The sequence below is a fragment of the Manis javanica genome, chromosome 1, assembly GCF_040802235.1.
Source record: "Manis javanica isolate MJ-LG chromosome 1, MJ_LKY, whole genome shotgun sequence".
Taxonomy (NCBI): domain Eukaryota; kingdom Metazoa; phylum Chordata; class Mammalia; order Pholidota; family Manidae; genus Manis; species Manis javanica.
In genome coordinates, this window is record NC_133156.1 from 160,835,667 (window position 1) to 160,860,509 (window position 24,843).

General features: G+C 42.9%; 1 protein-coding gene across 36 annotated transcripts in view; it reads right to left on the reverse strand.

Moving 5' to 3' along the window:
- LOC108385691 (uncharacterized) overlaps positions 1–24,843 on the reverse strand; it is a 72,311-nt gene that overhangs the window by 13,552 nt on the left and 33,916 nt on the right. For 12 of the 36 annotated variants that reach the window (XR_012132707.1, XR_012132700.1, XR_012132702.1 and 9 more), the window contains exons 2-4: positions 12,765–12,860; positions 5,902–5,985; positions 3,620–3,752 (exon numbers count right to left, since the gene is read on the reverse strand). Coding sequence is in view for 2 of the 36 variants with exons in the window: in XM_073239707.1 (XP_073095808.1) it covers positions 3,620–3,752; positions 5,902–5,985; positions 12,765–12,860 (313 nt within the window). In the remaining 34 variants the exon portion in view is untranslated. Of the gene's footprint in view, positions 1–3,402; positions 3,573–3,619; positions 3,753–5,901; positions 5,986–10,375; positions 12,730–12,764; positions 12,861–19,936; positions 20,134–20,168; positions 21,000–24,843 lie in introns of those variants that run through there. The other 24 variants (XR_012132726.1, XR_012132713.1, XR_012132714.1 and 21 more) reach the window with 12 other exon arrangements.

A 24,843-nucleotide genomic window follows, 5' to 3' on the forward strand; every position in this document is an offset into this window, starting at 1 on the left:
CACGGGCTCAGCCCTGCAAAGCCAGGCCCCCGAGGGAGCATCGGGGACATCTGTGGGGATGTGCCAGAGCTGGGAAGAGTGACACTGCAAAGCCAGCCAGCACAGGCGGCTCCTGACACTGCCCCACTACGCCCCCGTGGTTTAAAGAGCCACCCGTGACTCAGGACACCCAGGTACCCCACCTCATCTTCTTTGTTGTTCTAATTTTCCACAAACCTTACAGTCAGAAGGTCTTGGGAAGGTCATTCAAGGACACACTATCCCCAAACCCGTCAACAGCGGGAGAGAGCCTCTTGAGACACTGACAGAGACACGAAAACCACCTACCACATCATTATTTGGTCATAACTGGAACCAGTGCCACAAGGGGGACTGCAGTCCCTCGGGAATGTGATAGAGGGACCGCAGGCAGGCTGTGACCCTGCTGAAGAAGGGACACCTGCCTGAGCTCTAAACTGGACATGAAAACTAACATGCGGAAGGTGGGATTAGGAGAAGGCGTGGCTGAGAGGCCAGTTGTGCCCTGGAGCTGGAAGGGAACTTGAGCCGTGACCCTGGAGGCACCAGGGGCTGTGGAGGGTGCTGAGGTGGCTGGGATGGGCTAGGAATTCACAACCATATCCATCTGTTCTGGGCAGAGGCTCTTGGTGAACCATGCCAACCAGTCCCACCAGGATCACCTGGGAATTCAGAAATGCAGATTCGCCAGCCCCACCCCAGAGCTGCTGAATCAGGAATTCTGCAGGTGGGACCCAGTGGCTGTAGACCAGGGAGACTGCTTTGAGAGCAGGGACCAGCTTGTCTTACACTAAAATATTTACTTCCATGCAAAATCAACTCAACACATGGCCTAGCAGTCTTTACGTGCCACACTCCCTCTGCTCCAAACCAACTCTTGGTCACTTTCCGTTTCCTTCCTCCCAAAAAGGCCTCCCAGCCTCCAGGCTTCAGCTCCTGCCGAGTTCTCAAGCCCCCACCTCCCACCCTCTGCCAGACATCTTAGTTTCCTTTCCTTTTGCTCCTGTTAATCATTTAGCCTGGTGTGGCATTTTGGACACAAATCAGAGGATGGCTATGACGGTAAGGCTTTAAGAGAAAATCTGTAAGTACAGAAAAACACTATGGAAATGAGAGATAGCCATGAAAAATAAGACATCTGAGCAAAGTTTAAAAGGACTGGGCATGCTCAGCCTTGAACAAATGTCACCATGGGGACCCGTGGTGACAGCTCATGATTCATAAGGAATGCACGCAGGAGGGTCTGTCTCTGTGCTCACCAGCAAGAGAAGAAGCAGGGCCCATCTTAGGGTTCAGCCAAGAAAACATCTGTCATGTGACTGAACTCTGGGAGAGAAGGAGCTGCCAGGAGGGTGAAGAGATCACCTTCACGATGAGAATGCAGTGGCCAGGGGCACTGCCCACCAGGGCCCACCACGCTGGCGGAAGCCAGACCACGCAGAGCCCGAGGCCCATCGGCTCCAGGAGCGGTCCCCCACCCCCTGGCAAATCTGCCTCCTGGGCTGAGCAGGTGCCAGCTCACAGTCACAACGTTTAGTTTCGGGTACCTAGGAATCCAAAGAACGCTGTGGACCTGTGCAGAGCGTCTCTGACCACCCTCTTACCGGGAGGCCAGGAGGCCAGGTGTGTGCTTCACGGGAAAGCCTTTTCGTTCCTCTCCCACAGCCAGCTCCTGCCTCCCCAGTCACAGCAGTGGCGGCAGCTACCATCTCAGCAACGGCTCCGAGCCAGGGAGCATCTGCTCTGTGCCAGCGCGGCCCATGCACTCCCCCTCTCAGGCTCACCATTATCATGAGGCCCATCTCACAGGTAGAGAAACTGAGGGTCCTGACTTGCCCACAGCCCCCCTGCTGGTCATGTTTGGCTTGAGGTTTGGGTCCAGGGTTCTCTGACTTCAGAGCCCACGATGATGATGTCACTCCACTGCCAGGAACCAAGTATTCAGTTCAGATGATGGGCAAGGAAGGAATGGACCTAAATTGACCCCCAAGGCCCTCTGGAGTTGGTGGGGATGGAGAACAGGCATGTTTTAACACGCATGCACTCTGCCTCCTCTCCCTGACCCCTCACTACTGCAGGTCTGGTGACACTTAAAATCAATTCTCTCCCTAAAGACCCCCATGGCCTTGTCTACACTGCTGTACACCTGCCACGCAGACCTGGAGGCTAATGGGGCTGCTGGCAGCATGGCCGTCCTTCACACACCCTCATCCACTCTAAAACCTAGCAGTGTAGCTTGTCTACACTGCCTTTATAGCCAGACGCCAGCCAGTGTACAACCACCCAGCACTCTCATCAAAGGAACCCTGGGGCCACTGGGACCAAAGGGGCAATTGTGCAGATGCTGCTATGAAGGATCCAGAGAAGCCTGGGCCCAGTTTCTGCCCCATCTTCTCTGTGGTGCAGTTCTAGGCTCTTCTGACTTACCCCCTCTTCCCTCTTTCCAGAGCCCTGCAAATGGCTGAAGTGGTTTCTCTTACAGACTTGAAGAAGGTGTCCTCAGCACCGTGACCCCGGCCTAGCGCCTTGGCCTCTCCCCTGAGCCTTCATCACTAGGCCTCATTCGTTTGTTGCACAGTCCAGCTCAGGGGACCAGCTGAGCCCCCCGAGGTGGGACTTCACAACTGAGCACCCTCCCCGGCCCTCTAAAGAACCACCGAGTTACAGGCACAGGAAGCAGCTCCCGTGGCAGGTGCAGGGACACTGACTCCGCTCAGAGCATGGGTGTGTGCAGCGTCACAGCTGTGCCAACGGTGCGAAGGGCACCACTCGGGGAAGCTCATGTCAGGCAGGCTTCCTGTGAGGCGGGACAGACCCAGCAGAAGTGAGTAAAGGATTTTCCTGCTATTCAGACAACTGTGTGTTGATGTCAGGCCAGGAGTCAGGTGAATGAAATTTATTCCTCCTTGATGGAAAAGCTGGATTCTGGCCACAAATATATACTTATGGGTATCTTAATTTTTCTTCCAGCTTCACCAAGCTCAGTGGAGCTTAAAGCAGGCCTTTCTCCCAGGCAGAGACAGAGAGGGTCCAGAGGGCAGACAGAGCTAGGTTCTGAAGAGGAGGAGGGGGGCCTTCCAGAATTTTCTTTTCTGGCTTCTCTTTGCAAACCAACATTTGGGAGGAGGAAGAGGGAAGGGACGTGCAGAGCTGGCCTCTGGAGATCCGGCCTCCTGGACTCCAACCTGTGATGCTGAATGCCTCACCCCACACAGCCACGTGAGCATCAGCGTTCCCCAGTGAACTCCACCGAGGCAGGCCGATCTGCACCCACATGAGGCAGCTCTTAGCTGCTCTCCCAGCAGATGTATTTGTTCTGAATGACCCATTCTCCCAGGGTCACCTTTTGTGGGGCTTCTGCCACAATCCCTATGTTCCACTCACCATCATCCACAGCACACTGGGGATGCAGATGGATGAGATCCTGCAGTAGGAAGGGTGCAGAAATGTTCCCTGGGTATGGCCAAGTGGCCACCTTTATCTCAACAGTACGCCCAGCCACACTACACCAATTGTGGCTCAGGAAGCTCAGCTCCTGAAATTGTTACCCACGCCTGGAAGAGAATAAACAGTGAGGTAAATTAAAATCAGAGTCAAGTACCTTTATGGGATCCATAGCTTGGAAAGTCACAGCTAATCTTGAAGGGGTGAGCGCTGCCAGCATTGCATTGAACCATACACTCTTGTTCTTAATAGGGGAGTGGTACTGGCCATCTGGAGCCATAGAACCAAACCTGAGTGTCAGGGGAGGTGGAGGAAAAGAGAGGTGGGGTTAGCAAAACAAAAGAACATGGCACCACTTGAAATAAAGCCAGGGAGCTCCCGGCGGCACACACAGGGAGGTCTCATGGGTCTCCATATCCTGGAACCATCCTCAGGAGACATCAGAGTGGGGATGTGGGGAAAGGGCCTCCCCAGGAGATGCTGACAAAGGCATAACTCATGGAAAGTAAAAGCAGGTTTTTCACCACTACCAACCTGCAACTTGGCAATGGCCCTTGACAAAGGAAGACATGAGGACCACCAGCCTTAAGCCAACACTAGAGCTTGAGGGTGAAGAGCACACATCAATCCACTTTTTTGTTGAGATGTAATTCACATACCATGAAATCCCCCATTTAAAAGTATACAGTTCAATGGTTTTCTGTACATTCACAAAGTTTTACAACCATTACAAATATCCAATTCCAAAACATGTCATCAGCCCTAAAATAAACCCACGACATTAGCAGTCACTCCCATATGCCCCACCTTCCAGGCTCCCTGGAACCATTAATCTACTTTCTATTTCTGTGGATTGTCTATTCTGGACATTTCATAAAAATGGAGCCATATAATATGCTGCTTTTGTGTCTGGCTTCTTTAACTTAGCACATTGTTTTCAAGGTTCATGCAAGTTGTAGCATGTGTCAGTATTTCATTCCTTTCCACAGCCAACTGACATTCCATTGAATGGATATACCACTTGTGTTTATCCATTCATCAGTTGATGGGTAGTTGAGTTGTTTCCCTTTCAGCTATTATGAATAATAATGCTATGAACATTTGTGTACAAGTTTTGTGTGGACATGTGTCCAATTCTCATGTGGACCATGTTTTCATACATACCTAGAAGTTGAATTGCTGGGTCATAGGAAAAGTCTAAATTTTGGAGGAAGTACCAAACTCTTTTCCAAGTCAACCACACCATTTTCCATCCCCACCAGCAATGTATGAGGGTTCCAGTTCCTCCACATCCTCATCAACACTTGATATTGTCTGTATTTTTTATTATAACCACCCAAATGAGTGCAAAATGGCATTTCATTATGGTTTTGATTGGCATTTCCCTAACAATGATGTTGAGCATCTTTTCATATGTTTATTAGCCATTTTTATATCTTCTTTGAGAAATGTCTATTCAGATTTTTGCCTATTTTTTTAAATTGGGCCATTTTGGCTTTTTATTGTTGAGCTATAATTGTTCCTTTTATATTCTGGATACTGGACCCTTATGACATTTATGATTTGCAAATAACTTCTCCCAATCTGTGGACTGTCTTTTTCACTTTCTTTAATGTGTTCCTTCAAGCACAAAAGTTTATTTTGATAATTTATCTTTTTCTTTGGTTGCCTGTGCTTTGGTGTTACATCTAATAATAAATCATTAGTTAAACCAAGGTCACCAAGATTTATACTTGTTCTCTTCTAAGAGTTTTATAGGTATAGCCCTTACATTTAGATCTTTGATCCATTTTGAGTTAATTTTTATATATGAGATGAGCCAACTTAGTGCATTTGCATATGGATATCTAGTTTTTCCAGCACCATTTGTTGAAAAAACTATTCTTTCCCCACTAAATTGTTTTGTCACCCTTGTTAAATATCAACTGACCATAAATGTAAGGATTTATTTCTAGACTCTCCATTCTAACCCACTGTCCACACATTTATTCTTAGGCCAATACCACACTGTATTTGGGTTGTTGTATTTTCTTTTGTTTTGCTTCCTACCTGCTGTCAAAGAGATCCAGTGTAATACCATTGTCTTGATTACTGTACATTTGTAGTCAATTTTCAAATCAGTACAGATCAATCTTAGTGATAATATTTCAGTGAAGAAAGTAAATCACAAGTAATATATTATTTTTATAAAAATAAAACAAAAATAAATGATTGATAGAAATGAACTAAAACAAAACAAAAAAGAAAAACAAAGAGAAAACAAATACAGAATTGAATATAATGGTCAAAGAGGCGGTCAGGGGGGTGGGTTGTAAGGTGTACCATTTTACAAACATCTATCCCAGTAAAGAGACTGACGGCTGCAGAGTTATTTTTACGCCTTTACATTCAAAGCTAAGCATCCGTTTCTGAAGGGCAGGGGGTCCCAGAGCATCTCACCTGGACTCCTGTGGCCATGTCCACTGTGGAGAGGACTTTTCCCACAACAAGACTTCAGCTGACAAAATTCTTTGTTTTCTCTGCCTGAAAACACAACAGACCCAATGTCAAGGTTTCCCTATGGTTTTCTGACCTTTCAGATTAATGTTTTTTCATAATAAGTGTATATTAGTTTTAAAATTAAAAATCAGAACAATAAAAGCAATTTTTAAATTAAAAACAATCCCAACACCCTACTGACACAGCCTAAATGTTTTCATCCTTGTTGAATCTGACCACAAGTGAAGCCTTCACAGACTATTCTGACACAGTAAAGTCGGCTACACCAGCTTGGAGGCCAGGCCCCAGGCAGACTCCCGCCTGGCCTCACGTGGCCCTAACCAAGTTTATTCCTCCCTCCCTGGAACACGATGCTCCCACGAGTCTGGGTTCTGCTGTGCGACAGCAGCGCACACCTGGCCCCAGAACAGGTGACCACCTTAATGTGAAGACGGGATTCGGAAAGTGTGGGAACACTTTGGATATAGGAAAAGCAATATTCTTTCCTTTCCTTTCTAACCACAGGCCATCTCAGTGCCATGATCATTTAAAAAACATGACGTCCGGCTGCCCTTCGTTGCCCTCTTCTCTCACCGTCCGCAGCAGCCACAAATCCCAAAGCTCCGTGAGCATACTCTTCTCCACCAGAGAAATGAGACGGGGCAAAACACTGTCACTGCTCTATTTTAAAAATTCAGAGGCAGGTGGCATTTCCTTAAGAGGTGGTGGGCCCTAGGTACACAAATTGTAATTATCCATTTGTTGGAATCAATGCTTATCTTTCTTGTTCACCATTCTCTTCTGAGACCCAGCCAACAAAGCCGGTGCCTGCTGCCTGTGTGCATGTGTGCAAGTGTGCATGTAAACTGACCCACCAGTGGTGGGATGATAACCACCCTTCCTGGATGACTCTGTTTCCACCCTGGCTTAAGCTCTCTCCTAGAACACACTGTTTTCCCCTCCCGTAGGCTTCTGAAGTGTTTCTCTCAAGCATTAATTTTATCAAACAGTGGACTGTCAAGATTTATGACTGTTACTGTGGCTCCAACCCAATGCATCTTGTATTGATTATTTCCTAAAATATCTCCAGGCCTGAGCATAAGCCATTGCATGGCTCCAGCTTTGTTTTACACTGAAGAGTTAGTTACCAGCAAATAATAAAAAACAACTGTAGCAGATATTTGTGGACTTTTTTGGAGGGCCCCGTGTCCTCTGTACTGCAGATCCTCTCAACAACCCTCCACGAGAGGCTAAATAGGACGGGTTATAACACAGGGAAAAGTCTAGGTTCAGGGAGGTCCAATCAGGGCCATCTTTAAGTGTAGAGCAAAGGCAGAAATCACATATTCAGATTCCGCATATAGAGGTCTCACCCCCACCCCTTGCTGCCCTTCATTGTAATTCTAGAGGAAGCCCCAGGACTCTGGACAGCCCAGCCTTTATCACTGGGTCCACCCCTATTTTGTAACATAAGCCTCATCCCCAGAGAGCACCTGACATCAATATGTCCTGGTACCCAAGTGACGTTCCTGAGAATAACCCCACCCCACATCATCACAACAACCCTTCCTCACTGTCAGTCATCGGCTCTGCCGCAGGCACACCTAAACCACCAGAAGTCAGTCCCTCAGAATCTCCAACTGCTCTTAGTTTTTGTCATAGTTCATTTTCTCCATTTACACTCTTGAGGTAGGAGTATGACTTTATAATTAGTGATATCCAACTGTGGTCATTTTTACTCACCAGTTTGAAGTAAATCACAATCATGTTTGCTAAAGACTCAACCCCAAATCTGGCAGTCTTGGAGCATTATAAATTGTCCATGATTATTTTCCCTCCCCAGTGTCTGCACAAGACATTGATCTTGGCTACTGGATCCAACAGGCAATGCCAACAGGAGTGAGCCATTAACCCTCTGATGATGATTTAAGCATTTATTCGGACTGGTCCATGTCGAGGAGTCAAGCAAATGTTCCAGAACTAAGACTAGGCTTAGTTTAATTGACTGCCTTACTATCATGTATTTTTAACATCTTCTCCACACATTAATTCTCTTTTTTCTTCCATTCTTTCACTTCTGATTCGTTTGTTGTTCTTAATCTAATAATTTGTAATATTGACAAGGTTCCCTCTCATTCCATTGGCAACATAATGAATTGTCTATATGATAATGATCAGTCAGTAATCGATGTGTTTTTTGGCATACATTTTTACAGTATTTCTAGGGTATCGATAGCTGCCATCTTTTAGACTTGGTATATTTAAACCAAACTCAATTCCCATATCAGAAGGTTGGTTTGTAGTCGCTTTACATGATAATGCTCCCATAAATGTGTGGAGAATATACCCAGCCTTGCATTTGGTCCTAAACTATACGCCCTGCTATTCATATCTCTGCTTGATAAATTCAATCTTAAACAGAAGGAAGGTAGTTTTCCCTAAAATAGCCCCCATTTCTTTGTGGAGCACTTAATACATCAGACCTTTGTGATGCAGCATTCTGTTACAGAGTCAAATTCTATTTGATTTTTGGTTTCATAAGCCCAGAGAGTCTCTAAAAAGTCTATCTTGTTCAACTAAACTCAACTTGATTCAGCACTGCTGAAGTGTCTATAATCTGAGCTGCCTTCCCTCTAATATTAAAAGACCACTCCCCTGGCATCCCTTTGGCAGCCCCCATTAGGTGCCCAGCCAAGGGAACTGGGCAGAAAGAGGTCCCCAATCATACTTTCCTAGTATCAGTCCTCAAACTGCTTCTTCTATCTTCTGGTTTCAATTTTCTATTTTAGTTATGTCTTCTCAGTCTTACTGAATACATGCCCTCTGTTATAATAGCCTCAAATTATTTCAGAAAGAGGAATCGGAGTGAAATGTACAAATAAAATTAACAAACGGGCTTTGAGGATTCAGCCATCTGAGGCCTGCTCTCAATGAGACTCTTGCCAGTGGGCCAACCAGTCCTGACCCTCCCTCCAAAAGAGAACCCAAGTCTGACCACTTCTTACATCTCCCACCACCATCGTGTACCTGGACTAGCGCAACAGCCTCTCAGCTGGCCTCCCTGCTTCCACTCTGTCCCAACATCAGACATTGTCTTTATTATTATTATTATTAAACCTGACATACAGTGAAATGCACAGAGCTTAAATGCATGAGCTCTGGTCAATTATCTATCTGTGAAAATATCATGCCAATTAAGGTTATAGAATGTTCCCATTCCCCACAGAAAATGCCCTCCTGCCCCCTTTCAGAGAATCCTCCCCCCTCCAGAAGAAACCACATTCTTTTCCTCACCACCCATTAGCTTCGCTTTGCCTCTTCGTGAACTTGCATAAATGGAATCGTACAGTACGTTCTCTTGTGTCCACCTTCTTTCATGCAAATAAGGCATCCATGTCATTTTATATACGAGTGCTTCATTATTTTTTATGACTGACTAGTTTTCCACCTACAAATATTCCACAATTTGTCCAGTCTCTTGCTGATGAACATTTGGGTTGTTTCCAGTTTGGGTTAATTATGAATATACCTGATCCAAGCATTCACATACAAGTCTTCTTGGGGATGTGTTTCCATTTTTCTTTTGTAATCCCCAGGAATGCAATTGCTGGCTTGAAGGTAGGTTTATGTTTAATATTATAAGGAACTGACAATTTGTCAAAATGGATGGGCCCCTCCTGCCAACAATATATGAGAGTTCCAGTTTCTCCACATCCTTGTCAGTATTCTCAGTCTTTTCCATTGTTAGCTATTTTGGGATGTAATGTCATCTCATTATGGTTTTAATATAAATTTCTCAGATGACTGAAGATGCTGAGCATATTTTTATATGCTAATTTGCCATTTATATACTTTTAAAGTGTCTAAGTTTTTTGCCTATTTTTTAAATTGGGTTGTCTTTTTACCATTGAGCTCTAGGAATTCTGAATATATTCTGGGTACAAATCCTTTGTACCCAGACATACATTTTTCCAGATATATGCACTGCAGATATTTTTCCTAGTTTGTGGATTTTCCTCTTATTCTCTCAATTACATCTTTCAATGAAAAACAGTGTTTAATTTTGATAAAGACCAATTTGTCAATATTTTGTTTTACAAATTTATTGTTTGAGGGGGAGCCTTAAGAAAACTCTACCTATCCTAAAGTCAAAAGGACATTTTCCTGTAACTTTAGAATTTGTAACTAAACTTTGTAACTTTAGAATTTGTTTAAATGTATATCTAAAATTATGCCTGTGTGAATGCATATAGAAAAAGGGTTAACTTTTTTCTAAACCAAGTTTAACTAGTTGTTCTAGCTCCATTTACTGAAAAAACTTTCCTTTCCCATTGAATTGCCTTGCAGCATTGTCAAAAACCAACTGATCATACAAGATTTGATTTCAGGACTCCATCGTGTCGAATTAACCTGTTTGTCCTTACGCCAGACCCACCTGAGGGTAGGCCACAGCTGCAGTCCTAGCACTGTTCAGAGTACACGTCCCACCTGCTTCCTCTCTCGTCAGGAAATACAGGGTGTCGGTGACTTCCCCTGCCCAGGATCCAGCCCCGCAGGAATCCGCGCGGTGCCAGCAGCTGGCTGACGCACAAACGTGATGTCAGTGGAAACAGGTGGAGGAGTAGACCAGGTGCGCTGATGGTGCTCACACTGTGTGCACATGTGTGTGTGCACACTCTGTAGTCAACTCAGATACTCTTGTTTCCTTTTGAAATTATTAGAACATTTTAAATCTAATGCAGATGGCAGAAGGGAAACATAGAGTGGAAATACTTTAATGGCTTATTCTTGGCCTGTGGACTGTCCATAGAGACCTGGAACGAATGGGGCTCATTCCTCACTTGTCCTCGAGAACATCATCATTACTCCATACACACTGCGTTCTGCCTCGGAGCTCAGCAGATCACCCACAGAAGTTAAGAGCAACACGAAACGGGGCAGGGAAAGCTGGAGGGACCTGGAACACTCTGAACAGGCAGTGTAGCCATGACTCCATGTTTCACTAAGAGGCACAATGAATCATGTAATACTTCATTCCTGGACATGGGTGCTCCCCCAGTGTTTGCAGGGTGGAATCTGAGAGCCTTCAAACACTCTCAGTGCTGCTGAGTTTCAGGACATCCGCCCGACACGGTGAGCCTGCCACACTGATGACCGGGCAGCTGGCCGGCCTTCTGGCTCCGTAGCTTTTTTGAATTCACACAGAGAAGTGCCAACAGGCATTTAATTAAGTGCCAAAACTAACAGAAATGAACTGGAGGGGCCATCTAGGGCCAATCCTGTGCCTCCTGGAGGAATTATATCTAATCATCCAGGACAGAGTCCCTAGATGTCTAAGACCATGAAGGGAACCAGGAGAACAGGAAGATAATTGGATCCAGGGCTCAACACGCTTCATCAAGAACATGATTACACAGGCTAATCCTCCAGACTCAGTGGGTCACGCAGCCATTAGTAAACCTCATTAAAGGATCGACCCTCACATCCGGGTCTTGAGCATGGATGCAAAGTTAAGCCACAGACACGTTGGGCTGATTAAGGGAGGAGTCTGGCCATATGTCAGGATTGCATCTTCCAACCAGCCCCATGCCACATGCATTTGGAGGACAGACTGATGGAGAAAGTGACTGAAAGCAAAGAGGGTTTGGGTTTTTTTCTTTTCTTCTTCCTTTATTGGTTGTTTCCTCAGCTCTAAATCCATGTTGAGAGGCAGCCTCCTAGCTTGCAAATCTACCTTGCCAGACTGCTTGGTGTGAAATGATTTTTTAGGCTTTGCAGCATGCATCACTCTAGTTTTCCATCCACACACTCTCCATCTGAGTGTGACAATACCACACCTCCTTGTCACCTTGGAGGCGGCTACAGTCTCTCAACAGGAGGTGAAAGCTCTGCCTGTAATTCCTTGCTAACAAACAGACGCCAAGTCCTGTCCTTGCCTCCTTGGGACAGCCAGCCAAAGGGGGTCATAGGGTGTTAGCTATTCTCAAACAGGGACCTTAGGCCCCCCACTGGCTCTGATCTACACTGCACAGAGGAACCAGCCCCTAGTGGCCTCCTGAATGGGGAAGAACCCCAGCCCCACGATCCTCAGATCCCTCCATAGACCACGCTGGCCATGAAGGGGCCAAGCCCCCTGCAGGAGAGGCCTGGCGCCTCCTCTAAAACTGAAGCTCATCACCAGTTCAGGCCCCTCCCCATGGTGTCTCACCAGGAGGGGTTTCATTTTCCCTTACTTAAGTGTTAGGATTAAGAAGGCCATGAAGCTGAATGGAGTGGACCAAGATTTAAACTTGGCTAATATATGGCTGCTAATGCTAGCACCACACAGGAATCCTCACACCCATCTTTCTTTACTTTTTTCTTTTTAATGAGGTTACACTGACTAAAATAATTTAATTAAATTTAGTAGGGCACTTTTCAGAGAAACAACTCATACATTTTGGACAAGTCTAACATGCTTTAAAAGCCTATAAGATGAGGTAATTACAATTCTCAGATATTTGAATTTTTTTGCCCAAGATAATATTTGTTTTGTGAACAAATATTTCATTACTTCTCCTGTTTCCCCTGTTCCCTAGCCTCTGAGCTTAGGAGGAGTGAATGTGTGGGCCAAGGTAAGGGGTCTATTAGGGTAACGGGCGGTGGGGCAGAAAAGGGGCAGAAGAGGGCATCCACCATACTGAGGATACTGTCAGTTTGCCCCAGGACAAAATAAATATCCTTCCACAGGTCACAGAAGCAAACAAAACCAAAACCTTTCTCTCTGTCTCCCTTTCTTTTTCTCTCACAGACACACATTACAATACAGTGACAATGACACTTACCTGTTCTGAATTGCATGTTTTAACAGAGGTAGACCCACGATAAACTTCACTCTCTGAACTGTTAAAGCTCTCATTTCATCAAGATTTAGATCATAACTGTCAATGACAGATACAAAATGGGCATTAAGACTCCGAATTGCTGGTGACTCTGAGAAGAGCCTCCAGACCTAGGGACCTGCTAGAAGGAGCATCTTTGTTTCATCTCTTTGTATCTCTTGTTAGATACTGTGTGTCAAAGAAGGCTCCCTGTGTATGTAACAGGCTGTGTGTTCAAAATGGTGGGGAGCAAAATGGGAGGCAGGAAGGATTTCCTGACAAGACGATCTTGAAATAAGATTCCAACATCTCTGCAGGAGTAAAGGATGTTTTCATGGTCTGAGATGGCTCAAGAGCAGCACTTGGGGAGATGGGGGAGAACGGACTGACCTGTGCAGTACAAGGGGTGGACTATGGTGGCCGTAAGGAGGGTTGCTTAGGGTTTCCTTTAAGAGAACCTGCAGCAGGCAGCATCTTCCCCAAAGCCTCCAGCGGCCATACCTTGGAACTTACTGTGGTGTTCACACCAAGGCTACTTTTCTCTCCCACTGTTTCAGCTGGTGATGGAGCACAGCCAGGCTCTAGAGTCAGGCAATTCCTGCCCAACAGACAACTCTGGCCCAGGGAGCCCCTACCGACCCACTGAGACTCCCCCACCGCTGCCCTGCACCCTCCTCCTCTCACCGCCAGGTGTCAGCCTGCCCACACACATGCTGAAGGCTCGGCCCACCTCCTCCCGCTCCCTCCCCGTGACCCTTCACAGATGTTGCCCCCTAAGTTGCTTGCATATCTAGTCCCACCTTGTGGTCTGCTCCTCAACAAACCTGACTTTCCTTTGACAAATTAATTACTAAAACTTAATTTATACAAAGTTACACTTTAAATAAATCATATTTTTAAATAAAGGTAATAAATACTCAAAGCTCATCACTCCCTAGTTATTTTATAAGCTCTTCAGGCAGAAGTACTGTAAGGATAATGAAGGACTTCCAATTCTGCCAAGATGTAATATCCCCATTCCTACCAGATGCTCCTTCTACAAACTAACAAACCCTGGACATCACATAATAAGCAGGCACAGGAAGACTCTGAAAGGTGCAAAAAAGAATTCAAGACTATCCAAGGGAACTCAGGACCTGAGGAATGACATGGCAGCAAATTCTCTGGGTTTCCTTATTGCCTCCCATCTATGCCAGACAAGACACTGTAGAATCTTCCAACCCAGAATCTCCAGCAAGCACAGATAAAAAATATTCCAAGAAAAGTTCTCCCTAGTTGAAGAGTGCCAAAAAGGCCTGGGGTTGCTGGGCAAAAGATATATTATCTTTGGGAGTGTAGGTGGGGAGCTGACCACCACACAAGTGGCAGCAAGGGCATGCAGTGTGATTCCAGGCATCAGTGGGGCCTCAGGAGGCTTTCCCCACGAGTGGGTGACTGGGCAGCTTGCAAAGATGTGGGCTCCACTGCAGGTTTGCTTCAGCCTGATTCAATGGGAAGCCCTGGCGTATAAACACACCTCGGAGTCGTGCACTCTATCAGTCCATCATTCCCAAGGAGCAAGCAGAACCTCCCATGTTTCCCAGAAAGGGAACTTCCATGGGTCTAGGATGATTCCAAGGAGGTTCAGCTGTGAGCTGGTACCAGTCAACATGACAGCAGCCGAGAAGAGGGCCAGGCCTGGTCAAGTGATGGGGAGGGGTATTAACATCAACAGCTATAGCAGCTGACCAGATAAGTTAGAAACCCACAACAGCAACAAATTAAATAAGGAAAAGATAACAAAGAAAAGAAAAGCAGAAAAGCAATCAGAGAACAGAAAAAGTGTAACCAATAAATCCAAATGCTGGCTCTTTGAAAACAACCATCACAAGAGATTATTGCTAAACATTATTCTGGAGGAGTTAACCAATGCGAATAGGCTAGAGAAAGAAATTAGAGAAACCAAAATTGGAAGGAAATATGTAGAACTATCACTATGTACAGATTGTACTGATGACCCCCATGCTTGACCTCTCCTTGATCCCTGCCCTTTGACACTGCAGTTCACATAAAGAGGCAAAGTCTATTTCCCTACCTCTTGAATCTGGGCTTGGCCATATGACTTGCCTGGGCCATTAAGACATTGGTAGACTTGAGGGAAAAAATAAAGGCTTGAAAAGGTCCCTGTGCATTCTCCTTCCTCTTGCTCCTCTACAGCCCCATGGGAACATGATAGAGCTGATTTAAGAACATGCCCAGTCTAGTCTACTGGGGTAGTAAAAAGTAAAGGACACGAGAACAGCACAGCTCCTCTCAGCCAATGCCATCCTAAGCCAGCCTACCTCCAGGCAGCCCCAAACTATGGACAAGAGCCCAGTCAAGACCAGAAGAACGGACAAACTCATGATCAATACTAAACGTTCAGGGCTCTGAACTACTAAATGTGGCATAGAGCTAACAGATACAACATGACTGTATCCCTGGACGACCCCAAAACAACCAACTAGAAGTACTACACAATAAGAGTTGGAGGCTACACAATTGAGAAAAGTCAACAGATTTCATATAGATACATAGACAATCAGAAAACTCATGAGAGTAAAGATCTTCCTTGCAAAAGTATTAAAATAAAAGAAAAACATATGGAAGAATAAACTTTTAAAATTCACAGAAAGTATACAAAGAAAACGTTAAATCACTCCTGAAGAGAAGACAAGTAATGACTCTATAGCATCTTATTACACTGATGGATCGGTATTGACGTGGGGTGGGGGAGGACTTGATAATATGGGTGAATGTTGAAACCACAATATTACTCATGTGAAACCTTCATAAGATTGTATATCAATGCACAATGAGATATCACCTCACACCAGTAAGGATCGCCACCATCCAAAAGACAAACAACAACAAATGTTGGCGAAGTTGTGGAGAAAGGAGAACCCTCCTACACTGCTGGTGAGAATGTAAATTAGTTCAACCATTGGGGAAAGCAGTATGGAGGTTCCTCAAAAAGCTCAAAATAGAAATACCATTTGACCCAGGAATTGCACTCATAGGAATTTACCCTAAGAATGCAGCAGATAAATTTGAAAAAGACATATGTACTCCTATGTTTATCACAGCACTATTCACAATAGCCAAGAAATGGAAGCAACCTAAGTGTCCATAACAGATGAATGGATAAAGAAGATGTGGTACATATACACATGGAGTATTATTCAGCCATAAGAAGAAAACAAATCCTACCATTTGCAACAACATGGATGGAGCTAGAGGGTATTATGCTCAGTGAAATAAGCCAGGTGGACAAAGACAAGTATCAAATGATTTCACTCATCTGTGGAGTATAACAACAAAGAAAAAACTGAAGGAACAAGACAACAACAGACTCACAGAACCCAAGGATGGACTAACATTTACCAAAGGGAAAGGGACCGGGGAGGATGGGTGTTAAGGGAGGGATAAGGGGGAAAAAAAGAAGGCATTACTATTAGCCGACATAATGTAGGGGGGGCGGGCACGGGGAGAGCTGTACAACACAGAGAAGACAAGTAGTCCCTCTATAGCATCTTAGTATGGTGATGGACAGTGACTGTAATGGGGTATGTGGGGGGAACTTGATGATGGTGGGAGTCTAGTAAACATAATGTTCCTCATGTAATTGCAGATTAATGATACCAAAATTAAAAAGAAATAAATAATAAATAACAGGGCATAAAAGTATGAATAATTGTCAGGAAAAGACAGTTCTCTAACAAGTAAGAGACACTCAACCCCACTTATAAGAGAAATGCAAATTAAAACAATACTCTAATCTAATCTTTTGTAAAGACAAAGATCAAAAACTGTAATAGTGTGGATACGGGAGTGGGGACACAGGACTTCTCTTAAATCTTTCCTCCACAGAGAAATTTACAAAAATCTATCCGTTTTTTGGATTTAGATTCCTTTTGCCCAGCAATTTTACTTTTAAGAATTTATCTTATAAATTCACATATATGCAAAATGCTATTTGTTCACAGATAGTCTTTAAGGATAATAAAGTATTAGAGGACAAAAAATGTCTATCGATCTGGGTCCTGGCAAATAAGTTGTGGTGTGTACATGTGACAGAATACCAAGAAGCCATTTAAAATGATGGGCTGTTCTGTATGTACTTACATGTAAAAACTGGCAAAATATAAAGCAAAATACTAAAAAGTCAATGTGGTATGCTATCACTTGTACTTTAAAATAATTATATTCACACACACACACACACACACACAAACACTTGCCTACACACCCACGGGATGGGTGAGGAGAAACCACTAAGTGTGAAGCTGCAGTGAGCGCTCTCCCCTACCAGCCTCTTCAGTAGTAGCTGGACAGTCTGTATTAAAAGTCCTAAAAATCTTGCTTCAGCCCAGGTAATTCCACTTCTAGTAATCCATCCTGAAGTACTGAAAAAGGTTTTTGTTCACATGTGTCCAAAGAATTATCTATACTCAAGAAAAGTTGGAACCAAGTACCATGTGTGTTGGCTGTGCCATTTAATAATCCTCAGTTCTGGGCAGAGAACCACAGAGAAGAGAGCTGCTCAGAAAGAAAGCCCAGGAGATCTTTAGAGGCTCTGGAATATTCAGCTGAGTAATGACCAATGCATGTATGTCAGGCAACTACCAAGAAAATGCCAACAGAAAATATTAGAAGGAATAATATCTATAGTTCATACAGGTCTAAGAATCATGCCTGTTATCAACAACTAGAAAGATAAATCTCATGATTTGGGGCCCTCAATAGAAAAATCAGAAGAGTTTTGCTTCAGTAGTATGAGGGAAGAAAAACAACCTTGGACTGGTCCCACTTAACAGGGCTTAATAGCAAGAATGATAGAATAAAACTGTCTCCAAGTGATTTAACCATATCCTAAAAATAGTTCAAAAAATGTTATAGGTATGCATTACATCTAGCACTCAATAAGATAAAATTCATAATGTCTATCAGCCAATCAAAAATTACCAGCCATGCAAAAAATAGAAAAATAAGACACATAATAAGAAAAAGCAATGAATCAGAACTGAACTGGAAATGACACAAGTGACAAATTTAGTATACAGGAGATTTAAATGATCATTATATGTTTATTCCATATGTTCAGGAAGCTACAGGAATGGTCGAATAGAAGTATAGATGTGGAATATACAAACAAACTTCTCATACCAAATTTCTATTGATTGAAAAGATTCCATTTCTGACATGAATAATACACTGGATGGGATTAACAGTGGACTTGAACTTACACAAAATTAATAAACTTGAATGCATAGCAACAGTAACTGTCTAAAATGAAACACAGACTGAAAAGAGACTAAAAAATAGAAAAGAAACAGAGCACCAGTGAACTCTGGTACAGCCCCATTTTATTTGAGTCTCTATAGGAGTGGAGAAAGAGGGAATTAAAGAAAAAAAATGGCCAAAATCTTCCAAATTTGATGAAACTATAAACCCACAGACCCAAGAAGCTCAATGAATCCCAAGTACAAGAAACAAAGAAACCACATGAAGGCACTTTATAATTAAACTGCTTAAAACAAATAGTAAAGAGAAAACCTCAAAAACAACCAAAGAAAAAAGATACTGTATGTGAAGGAACAAAGATAGTGATGGCAGAACATTTCTCATCAGACAGAATTATAAACAGGGAACAGCAGAGGAACACCTTTAAAGTGATGAAAGAAAAAATCCTCACCCTGTCAGTCTTTACCCATCAAAAATATCTTTCAAATAATGAATATGAGAGCGTTAGTGTTTCTGGAAATTTGAATTGTATGGAGATGAATAATGAATAAGCAGAATTTGGTGGAGAAAAAAAGTAGTGTGAAAGGAAAACTTCTGAAACATACAAAAGCTAAAACAATTAACCAGTAGACTTGCACTACAAAAAATGCTGAAGTCCTTCAAGTAAAACAAAAGTGAGGCCACATGAAAATTTCTATCTAAACAAAGGAATGATGAGCATAAGAACTATATAAACATTAAATCTCACTATTAAATCTCCTTAAAATAAAATCAGGCGTTTACAACAACAACAAATAATAACAATCCTCAGTTCTGCTCTACAGAACAAAAAAACTGGATGAATGAAACTTAGGACAGAGAGTAAACAAACTTGGAGCTTGTAAGACATGTTAGTTACAAATGAAGTAGAACACATATGATCTAAACATAGATAGGAAGGGATCGAAAAACCAAGTGGTCACCTAGTACTAATGAGCACCCAAAACTGGCCACCCACTGCTGGTATCCATTCTGGATCAAAGGGTCTGCCTGACATAGGGGGAGACAAGCTCTTGATACCCAAGAGGGGCTTTGACAAAAGACCTATGGCCAGGCATGCTTGCCCCTGCACTTCTCCAACAGAGCGTGTGTGTATGGGCTCTGGGCCCCTTCCATCTCCTGAGTCCCTATGCCCATTCCCAGATCTGGTCCTCATAACCACATCGTCAGCAGGGAATGGTGTGGAGGCAGAGAGAAAGAGACAGGCTATGTGAATGCTGCCCAAGCCAGGATCCAAATACTATAGTCTAATGCATTCACCTACTGTGTCTTCTTTCCCTTGCTTCTTACAGTGTTTGAATCATTTATTAAGTCAATTTAAAGAGATTAATCTGGTCTGTGGGTCTATTTATATCTTCTAGGACACTATCTTTGGAGGCCACAATAGCATCAAGATAATTTCCCACCAACACAATTACAAGAAATGATTAGGTAAATTCTCCTCTATCCACATAACAAATTATCTGCTTCAACTACATTTACACAGTTTAAAATAACATAAGCATTATTATTGAAAAACAAAATATAAATATGAACAGAATATAATTAAAAATATCCAAATTTTATTGAAGGAAAAGGTTTCTTTATAGATTTATGTATATACTTAAGGAAATGTACTAAACTATTACGAAGTTATCTCCAAGGTATATATATACACATGATCTTTAAATTTCTCTATATTTTTCATGTGTTATTTACGTAATCTGGAAGAATTATAAACTCTTAAATATGCACAAAGTTGTTCAAGATTCAAGATGGCGGCGTGAGAGGTGAGACAGAGAACTCCTCCCAAAACCACAAATAACATGAAAATGTAGTTAATTCATCCAACTAACCCTAAAACAGCAACAGGAAAGAAGGCTGCACCAGACTGCATGCAGACCTCAGGAACAGAGCGGACCTCACCCAACAGGCAAATGAATGAAGGCCTTGATCCGGCGGGACTCGAGCCCTTCCCCCGCCCCAGCTCAGCCAGTGGGAGGAAGAGAATCGGGGAGGGGGAGGGGGTGGAGGCCTGGGACAGCTGAACACCCAGCCCGGGGCTCTGCTTTGAGAGCAGAAACCTACCTTGCGTGGTGCTCTGGAGGATGGGCAGCTTGGACAGGCAGAGTCCTTGAGAGGATGAGATTACCGCCTATTTTGGAGGACGGGATCCACACCCGGCCGCTCTGGCTCCAGGGAAAGGCAGGCGGTCCGACAGGCTTCCTTGCAGCCACAGGGCTGCTGAAGGGGCGGGGTTCGCGCAGAGCTTGCTGCGCAAGGGAAGGGAGAGCTGGACGAGCTTGTCAGGGCGTGCTCTGCCCAGCAGGTTGGAAACTTTGGGGAGCTTCAGGTGATCCATCCCCCTGGCTGCCTGCTCAGCTCTGAGGCCCCCCCACGTGACATGCAGCCTGCTGCGCCTCCCTCCCAGCCTGCCGGCACCTGTTCGCAAACCGGCAGTCACTGTGCTGGCGGCAGGCCAGCCGGAGGGAGGCCCCGCCCACCACAGCTAGAGCCGCCCAGCGCAGAGGCTTATGCCAGCACAGGAGACAGGCAGCACAGACGGGAGTCAGGAAACAGATCTCCCCTTCCCTGGGGCAACAGCTCCACTCCCCTACGGCCCCCAAACTCACTCTACGGGCTGAGCAGTTGCAGAGGCTGGAGCTTCTGAACACTAGTGGGCACATCACAGAAATATTAAATGTCAAAAGAACATGGTTCAGAACGAAATGTCACAAACCCCAGAAAAAGGCCCAAATGAAACTAAACTCACCAATCTACCTGAGAGTTCAAAATAAAAAAGCCAGATGCACCCTTATGTTGATTGCAGCACTATATGCAATAGCCAAGAAATGGAAACAACCTAAGTGTCCATCAGTAGACAAATGGATAAAGAAGATGTGGTACATATACACAATGGAATATTATTCAGCCATAAGAAGAAAACAAATCCTACCATTTGCATCAACATGGATGGAGCTAGAGAGTATTATGCTCAGTGAAATAAGCCAGGTGGAGAAAGACAAGTATCAAATGATTTCACTCATCTGTGGAGTATAACAACAAAGAAAAAAACTGAAGGAACAAAACAACAGCAGACTCACAGAACCCAAGAATGGACTAAGAGTCACCAAAAGGAAAGGGACTGGGGATGATGGGTGGGAAAGGAGGGATAAGGGGGAAAATGGGACATTATGATTAGCACACAATGTAGGAGGGTGGGGGCACGGGGAAGGCAGTATATACAGAGAAGTAGTGTTTCTATAGCATCTTACTATGCTGATGGACAGTGATTGTAATGGAGTATGTGGTGGGGACTTGATAATAGGGGTAATCTAGTAACCATAATGTTCAAGTAATTGCACATTAACGATATCAAAATAAAAACAAATAAATATAATTTTTAAAAAACGTTCATCATCTTTAAATTGGCTTCTATCTCTTTAAGAAAAGAGAATTCTTAAGTCCCTGAGTCCCATTCTCGAGGAGAGAGCCTCGAGCCAGTTCAGTTGAAGTTCAGTTGCGGAAACTGGACGCTGCAGGAACTCCTCTCTGAGAATACTCTGTAAATGTGAAGCTTTCAAAGCTGTCTAATTGATTACTTAAGGATCAAGAACGATAGATGGTGGAGGTTTGTTTCCCTTGCATTGGTTTGTTACTTTGTATTGGCAATTTTCAGTTAACCCAGGTTAGTTACTTTGTATGGACACTTTTCAGTTAACTCAGCAACACTAATTATGGTATTTTAATGATGAAAGATTTTGTGAAACGGTTGAATGAAATTTAAGTAAGTTCTGAAACAACATGCCTTCAACTCTCAAATTTGACAACTCCATTCAAACTGGACAGCAGTCAGATGCCATCTGTCAGTTTCTTCCCTCTTCTTTCATTAAGCTTCCCTCTTCTTTCAAAAAGTATTGACACTTTTCAGAGACTGCTGGTCACTTCTAATTACTAAGGAGGAATATCATGCCTCACCAAGAAGCCTGTAAAGTCATACTAGCATACACGTTTCATTTGTACTGGATAATATTTTAATGTATTCGATTACAATTTTTTTGAAGCATTGTTGATACACAGCCTTACATTAATTTCAAATGTGTTACCACATTAAATCCTCACCCAGCACTAGTGCAGTTACTATCTGTCAACATAGGAAGATGTTACACAATCATTGCCTATATTCTCCATGTTGTACTACCATCCCTGTGACCAACTTACAATTTTGATTGAAACTTTTTATAGAGTTAATTGCTTTCATAGTCTTTGTGCCAAAGAAAATTAGTTCCTTTATGTCTGTACTTTAAGGTTCTGTAGGAACAGTAGATTTTTATGTCTTTCTTTGACTCTAAGGTAATTTCATTCATTTCTAGGCATAAGAGGTCTTAAATATTATATGCCTAATGTATGTAACTGCTCTAGAAAAGGAAAATTCATTTATTATTAATCATTAATAGCCATTATGATATATATGCTGCTCTGTACTCTCATTTAATTCTTAAAGCACTTTTATGGGTAGATACTACTGTTATCCCAATTTCATAGATGAGAAACAGTCTTAAGGAGTTTTAAGTATTAAGTAACTTGCCCAGGGTTATACAACTAGTCAAGGGTAGACTTTAAGACAAAGCCGAGATCTTTTTAGTACAAATGAATGACACTTAATTTTGCTTGGCTATTTACTCCTTTTTGTCAGCAATCCACTTACAAGTGGAAAATCACCTTTCCTGTTTATCACTCAGTATCCTTGAATGTTTCATTTTCCATAATGTTTTCCCACAGGTGTTAGATTTGCTCTAGTTTTTCTGGCTGTCACTGTAATTTTCTCTCACTTCCTGGAGTATTTTGAAACATTTAAAAAGATTTCTTAGTCTTGAAATCTTCCTCTTGGTGTTTGGTCCTATAAGCCCCTGTAACTGAAAACTGGGCTATGGTAGATATTTGTGAAGTCTTAGATATTATTATTATTATATAATTTTTATGTTACTGTTACTCTCTTTCCTATCTTAGTGATTGACATCACAGTATTCTTAGTCACCCAAGCCATAAATACAGCAGTCATTTTTTACTTTTACTGATTAAAGCAGTGTAAAAAAAGTACTTCAGTGCCAATCAACAGTTTTAGTTGCTGGAGGTCAGGCAGTGAATATGGCAGACAAGGTTACTGGTTTTCTGGAACTTGAATTCTAGTGAAGGGACTTGTACAATATACAGTAAATAGGCTAATGAAATAATTTCACTCACTGGGAAGTCAAGTACCTGCCAAAAATATGTGATCTGAGAGATGGCAAAAACTTGGTCCTTTAAATGGAGTGTGTGTTAGTCCAGGTCCTCTGAGAAACATGCCACAACAGTATTAAACGTGCCAAGGTGTTTTTTTTCATTTGTTGGTAAAATACACATAATTTAAAATACACTATTTTAACCATTTTTAAGTGCTGGGTTTGTCATTAAGTACATTCACCTTGTTGTGAAACCATACCATACCATACAACCCTGCCTTTCTAAGTGTACAATTCAGAACAACCATCACTGCATTCAGTTTTAAAACACCATCAGTTCACCAAAAATGAACTCTACACATTTTGGCTAACACAGCTCAATCCTCCTATTTGCCCCAGACCAAGGCAGCCACTCATCTGACATTGGCTTTAAAGGGACTCTTACAAATATGTGATTTTTGTGACTGATTTTGTTTACTTAGCATACTAGTTTGTTTTTGAGGTTGGTATCACGTTGTAGTTTGAATCAGTACTTCATTTCTTTTAATAAACAAGTAATATCCTATTGGATTTTATTTATTCATCAGTTGACAGATAGCTATTTACACTTTTTGACTATTATGACTAGAGGTTTTATGAGTGTTTGTGGCTACACCATTCTACATTCTCACCAGCAGTCTGTGAGGGTTCAAGTTTCTTTACAGCCTTGCTAACACTTGTTATTATCTGTACTTTTTATTATAGGCATCCTAGTGGGTCTCTCTTGAGTCTTAAGTCCCATGTACCTGTGCCTTATCATTGTGACTTGTTTTCTTGTATTTAACTGTAGTGATTCTTGTCTGCCTGGCTGGCTGCCTCTTGTCATTTGCTCATGGCAGTGCCCACATGTTCACCCAGCTTTGTGGTCCTCCTTTACTGCCGACCTTACTGAACGCCAGGCAGGCTGCAATGGCCGATCTTAGATACAGCACTAGATTCATACTATTTCATTATTTATAGTAATCCATCTAACATAGGAATCATCTAGATGTACAGAAAATATTTAATATAATTACCACTTTAAAATGTGATACCAGGAGAAAAAAGAGTTGATGAAAAAAAGTCTTTCAAATTCTAATCCTTTTATCTATTTTCACCATAGTAGGTTTTGAAGAAATTATTTGATTTTGATCAAATATGTTGCTGAAGGTAGGAAGATAATACAGTAAGATCAGTTATTGGTTTATAGAAGTTTTTGAGTAGGCTTTTGCTCTGTGATCTTTACAGTGTTTGTAAAAATCTGGTATATGGGTAGAGAAAAATGTTTTATAAGAATAGTAAAATGACTCATTACCCAATATTATATCCTGATGAGGAAAAGGCCATTTTGCCTATTATAGGGATGTTGTCAGTGCAATCTGAGAACTCTTCACTGAAGTAGTGAGATAAAATACACTGACATTCTTGTAAATATCCAATTATGCCTCCTAGGCCTTTGTTAAAGCTTCCCAATAAAAAATCCTATACCTTATCAGCGGATGTGAAGAGGGAGATTCCTCCTG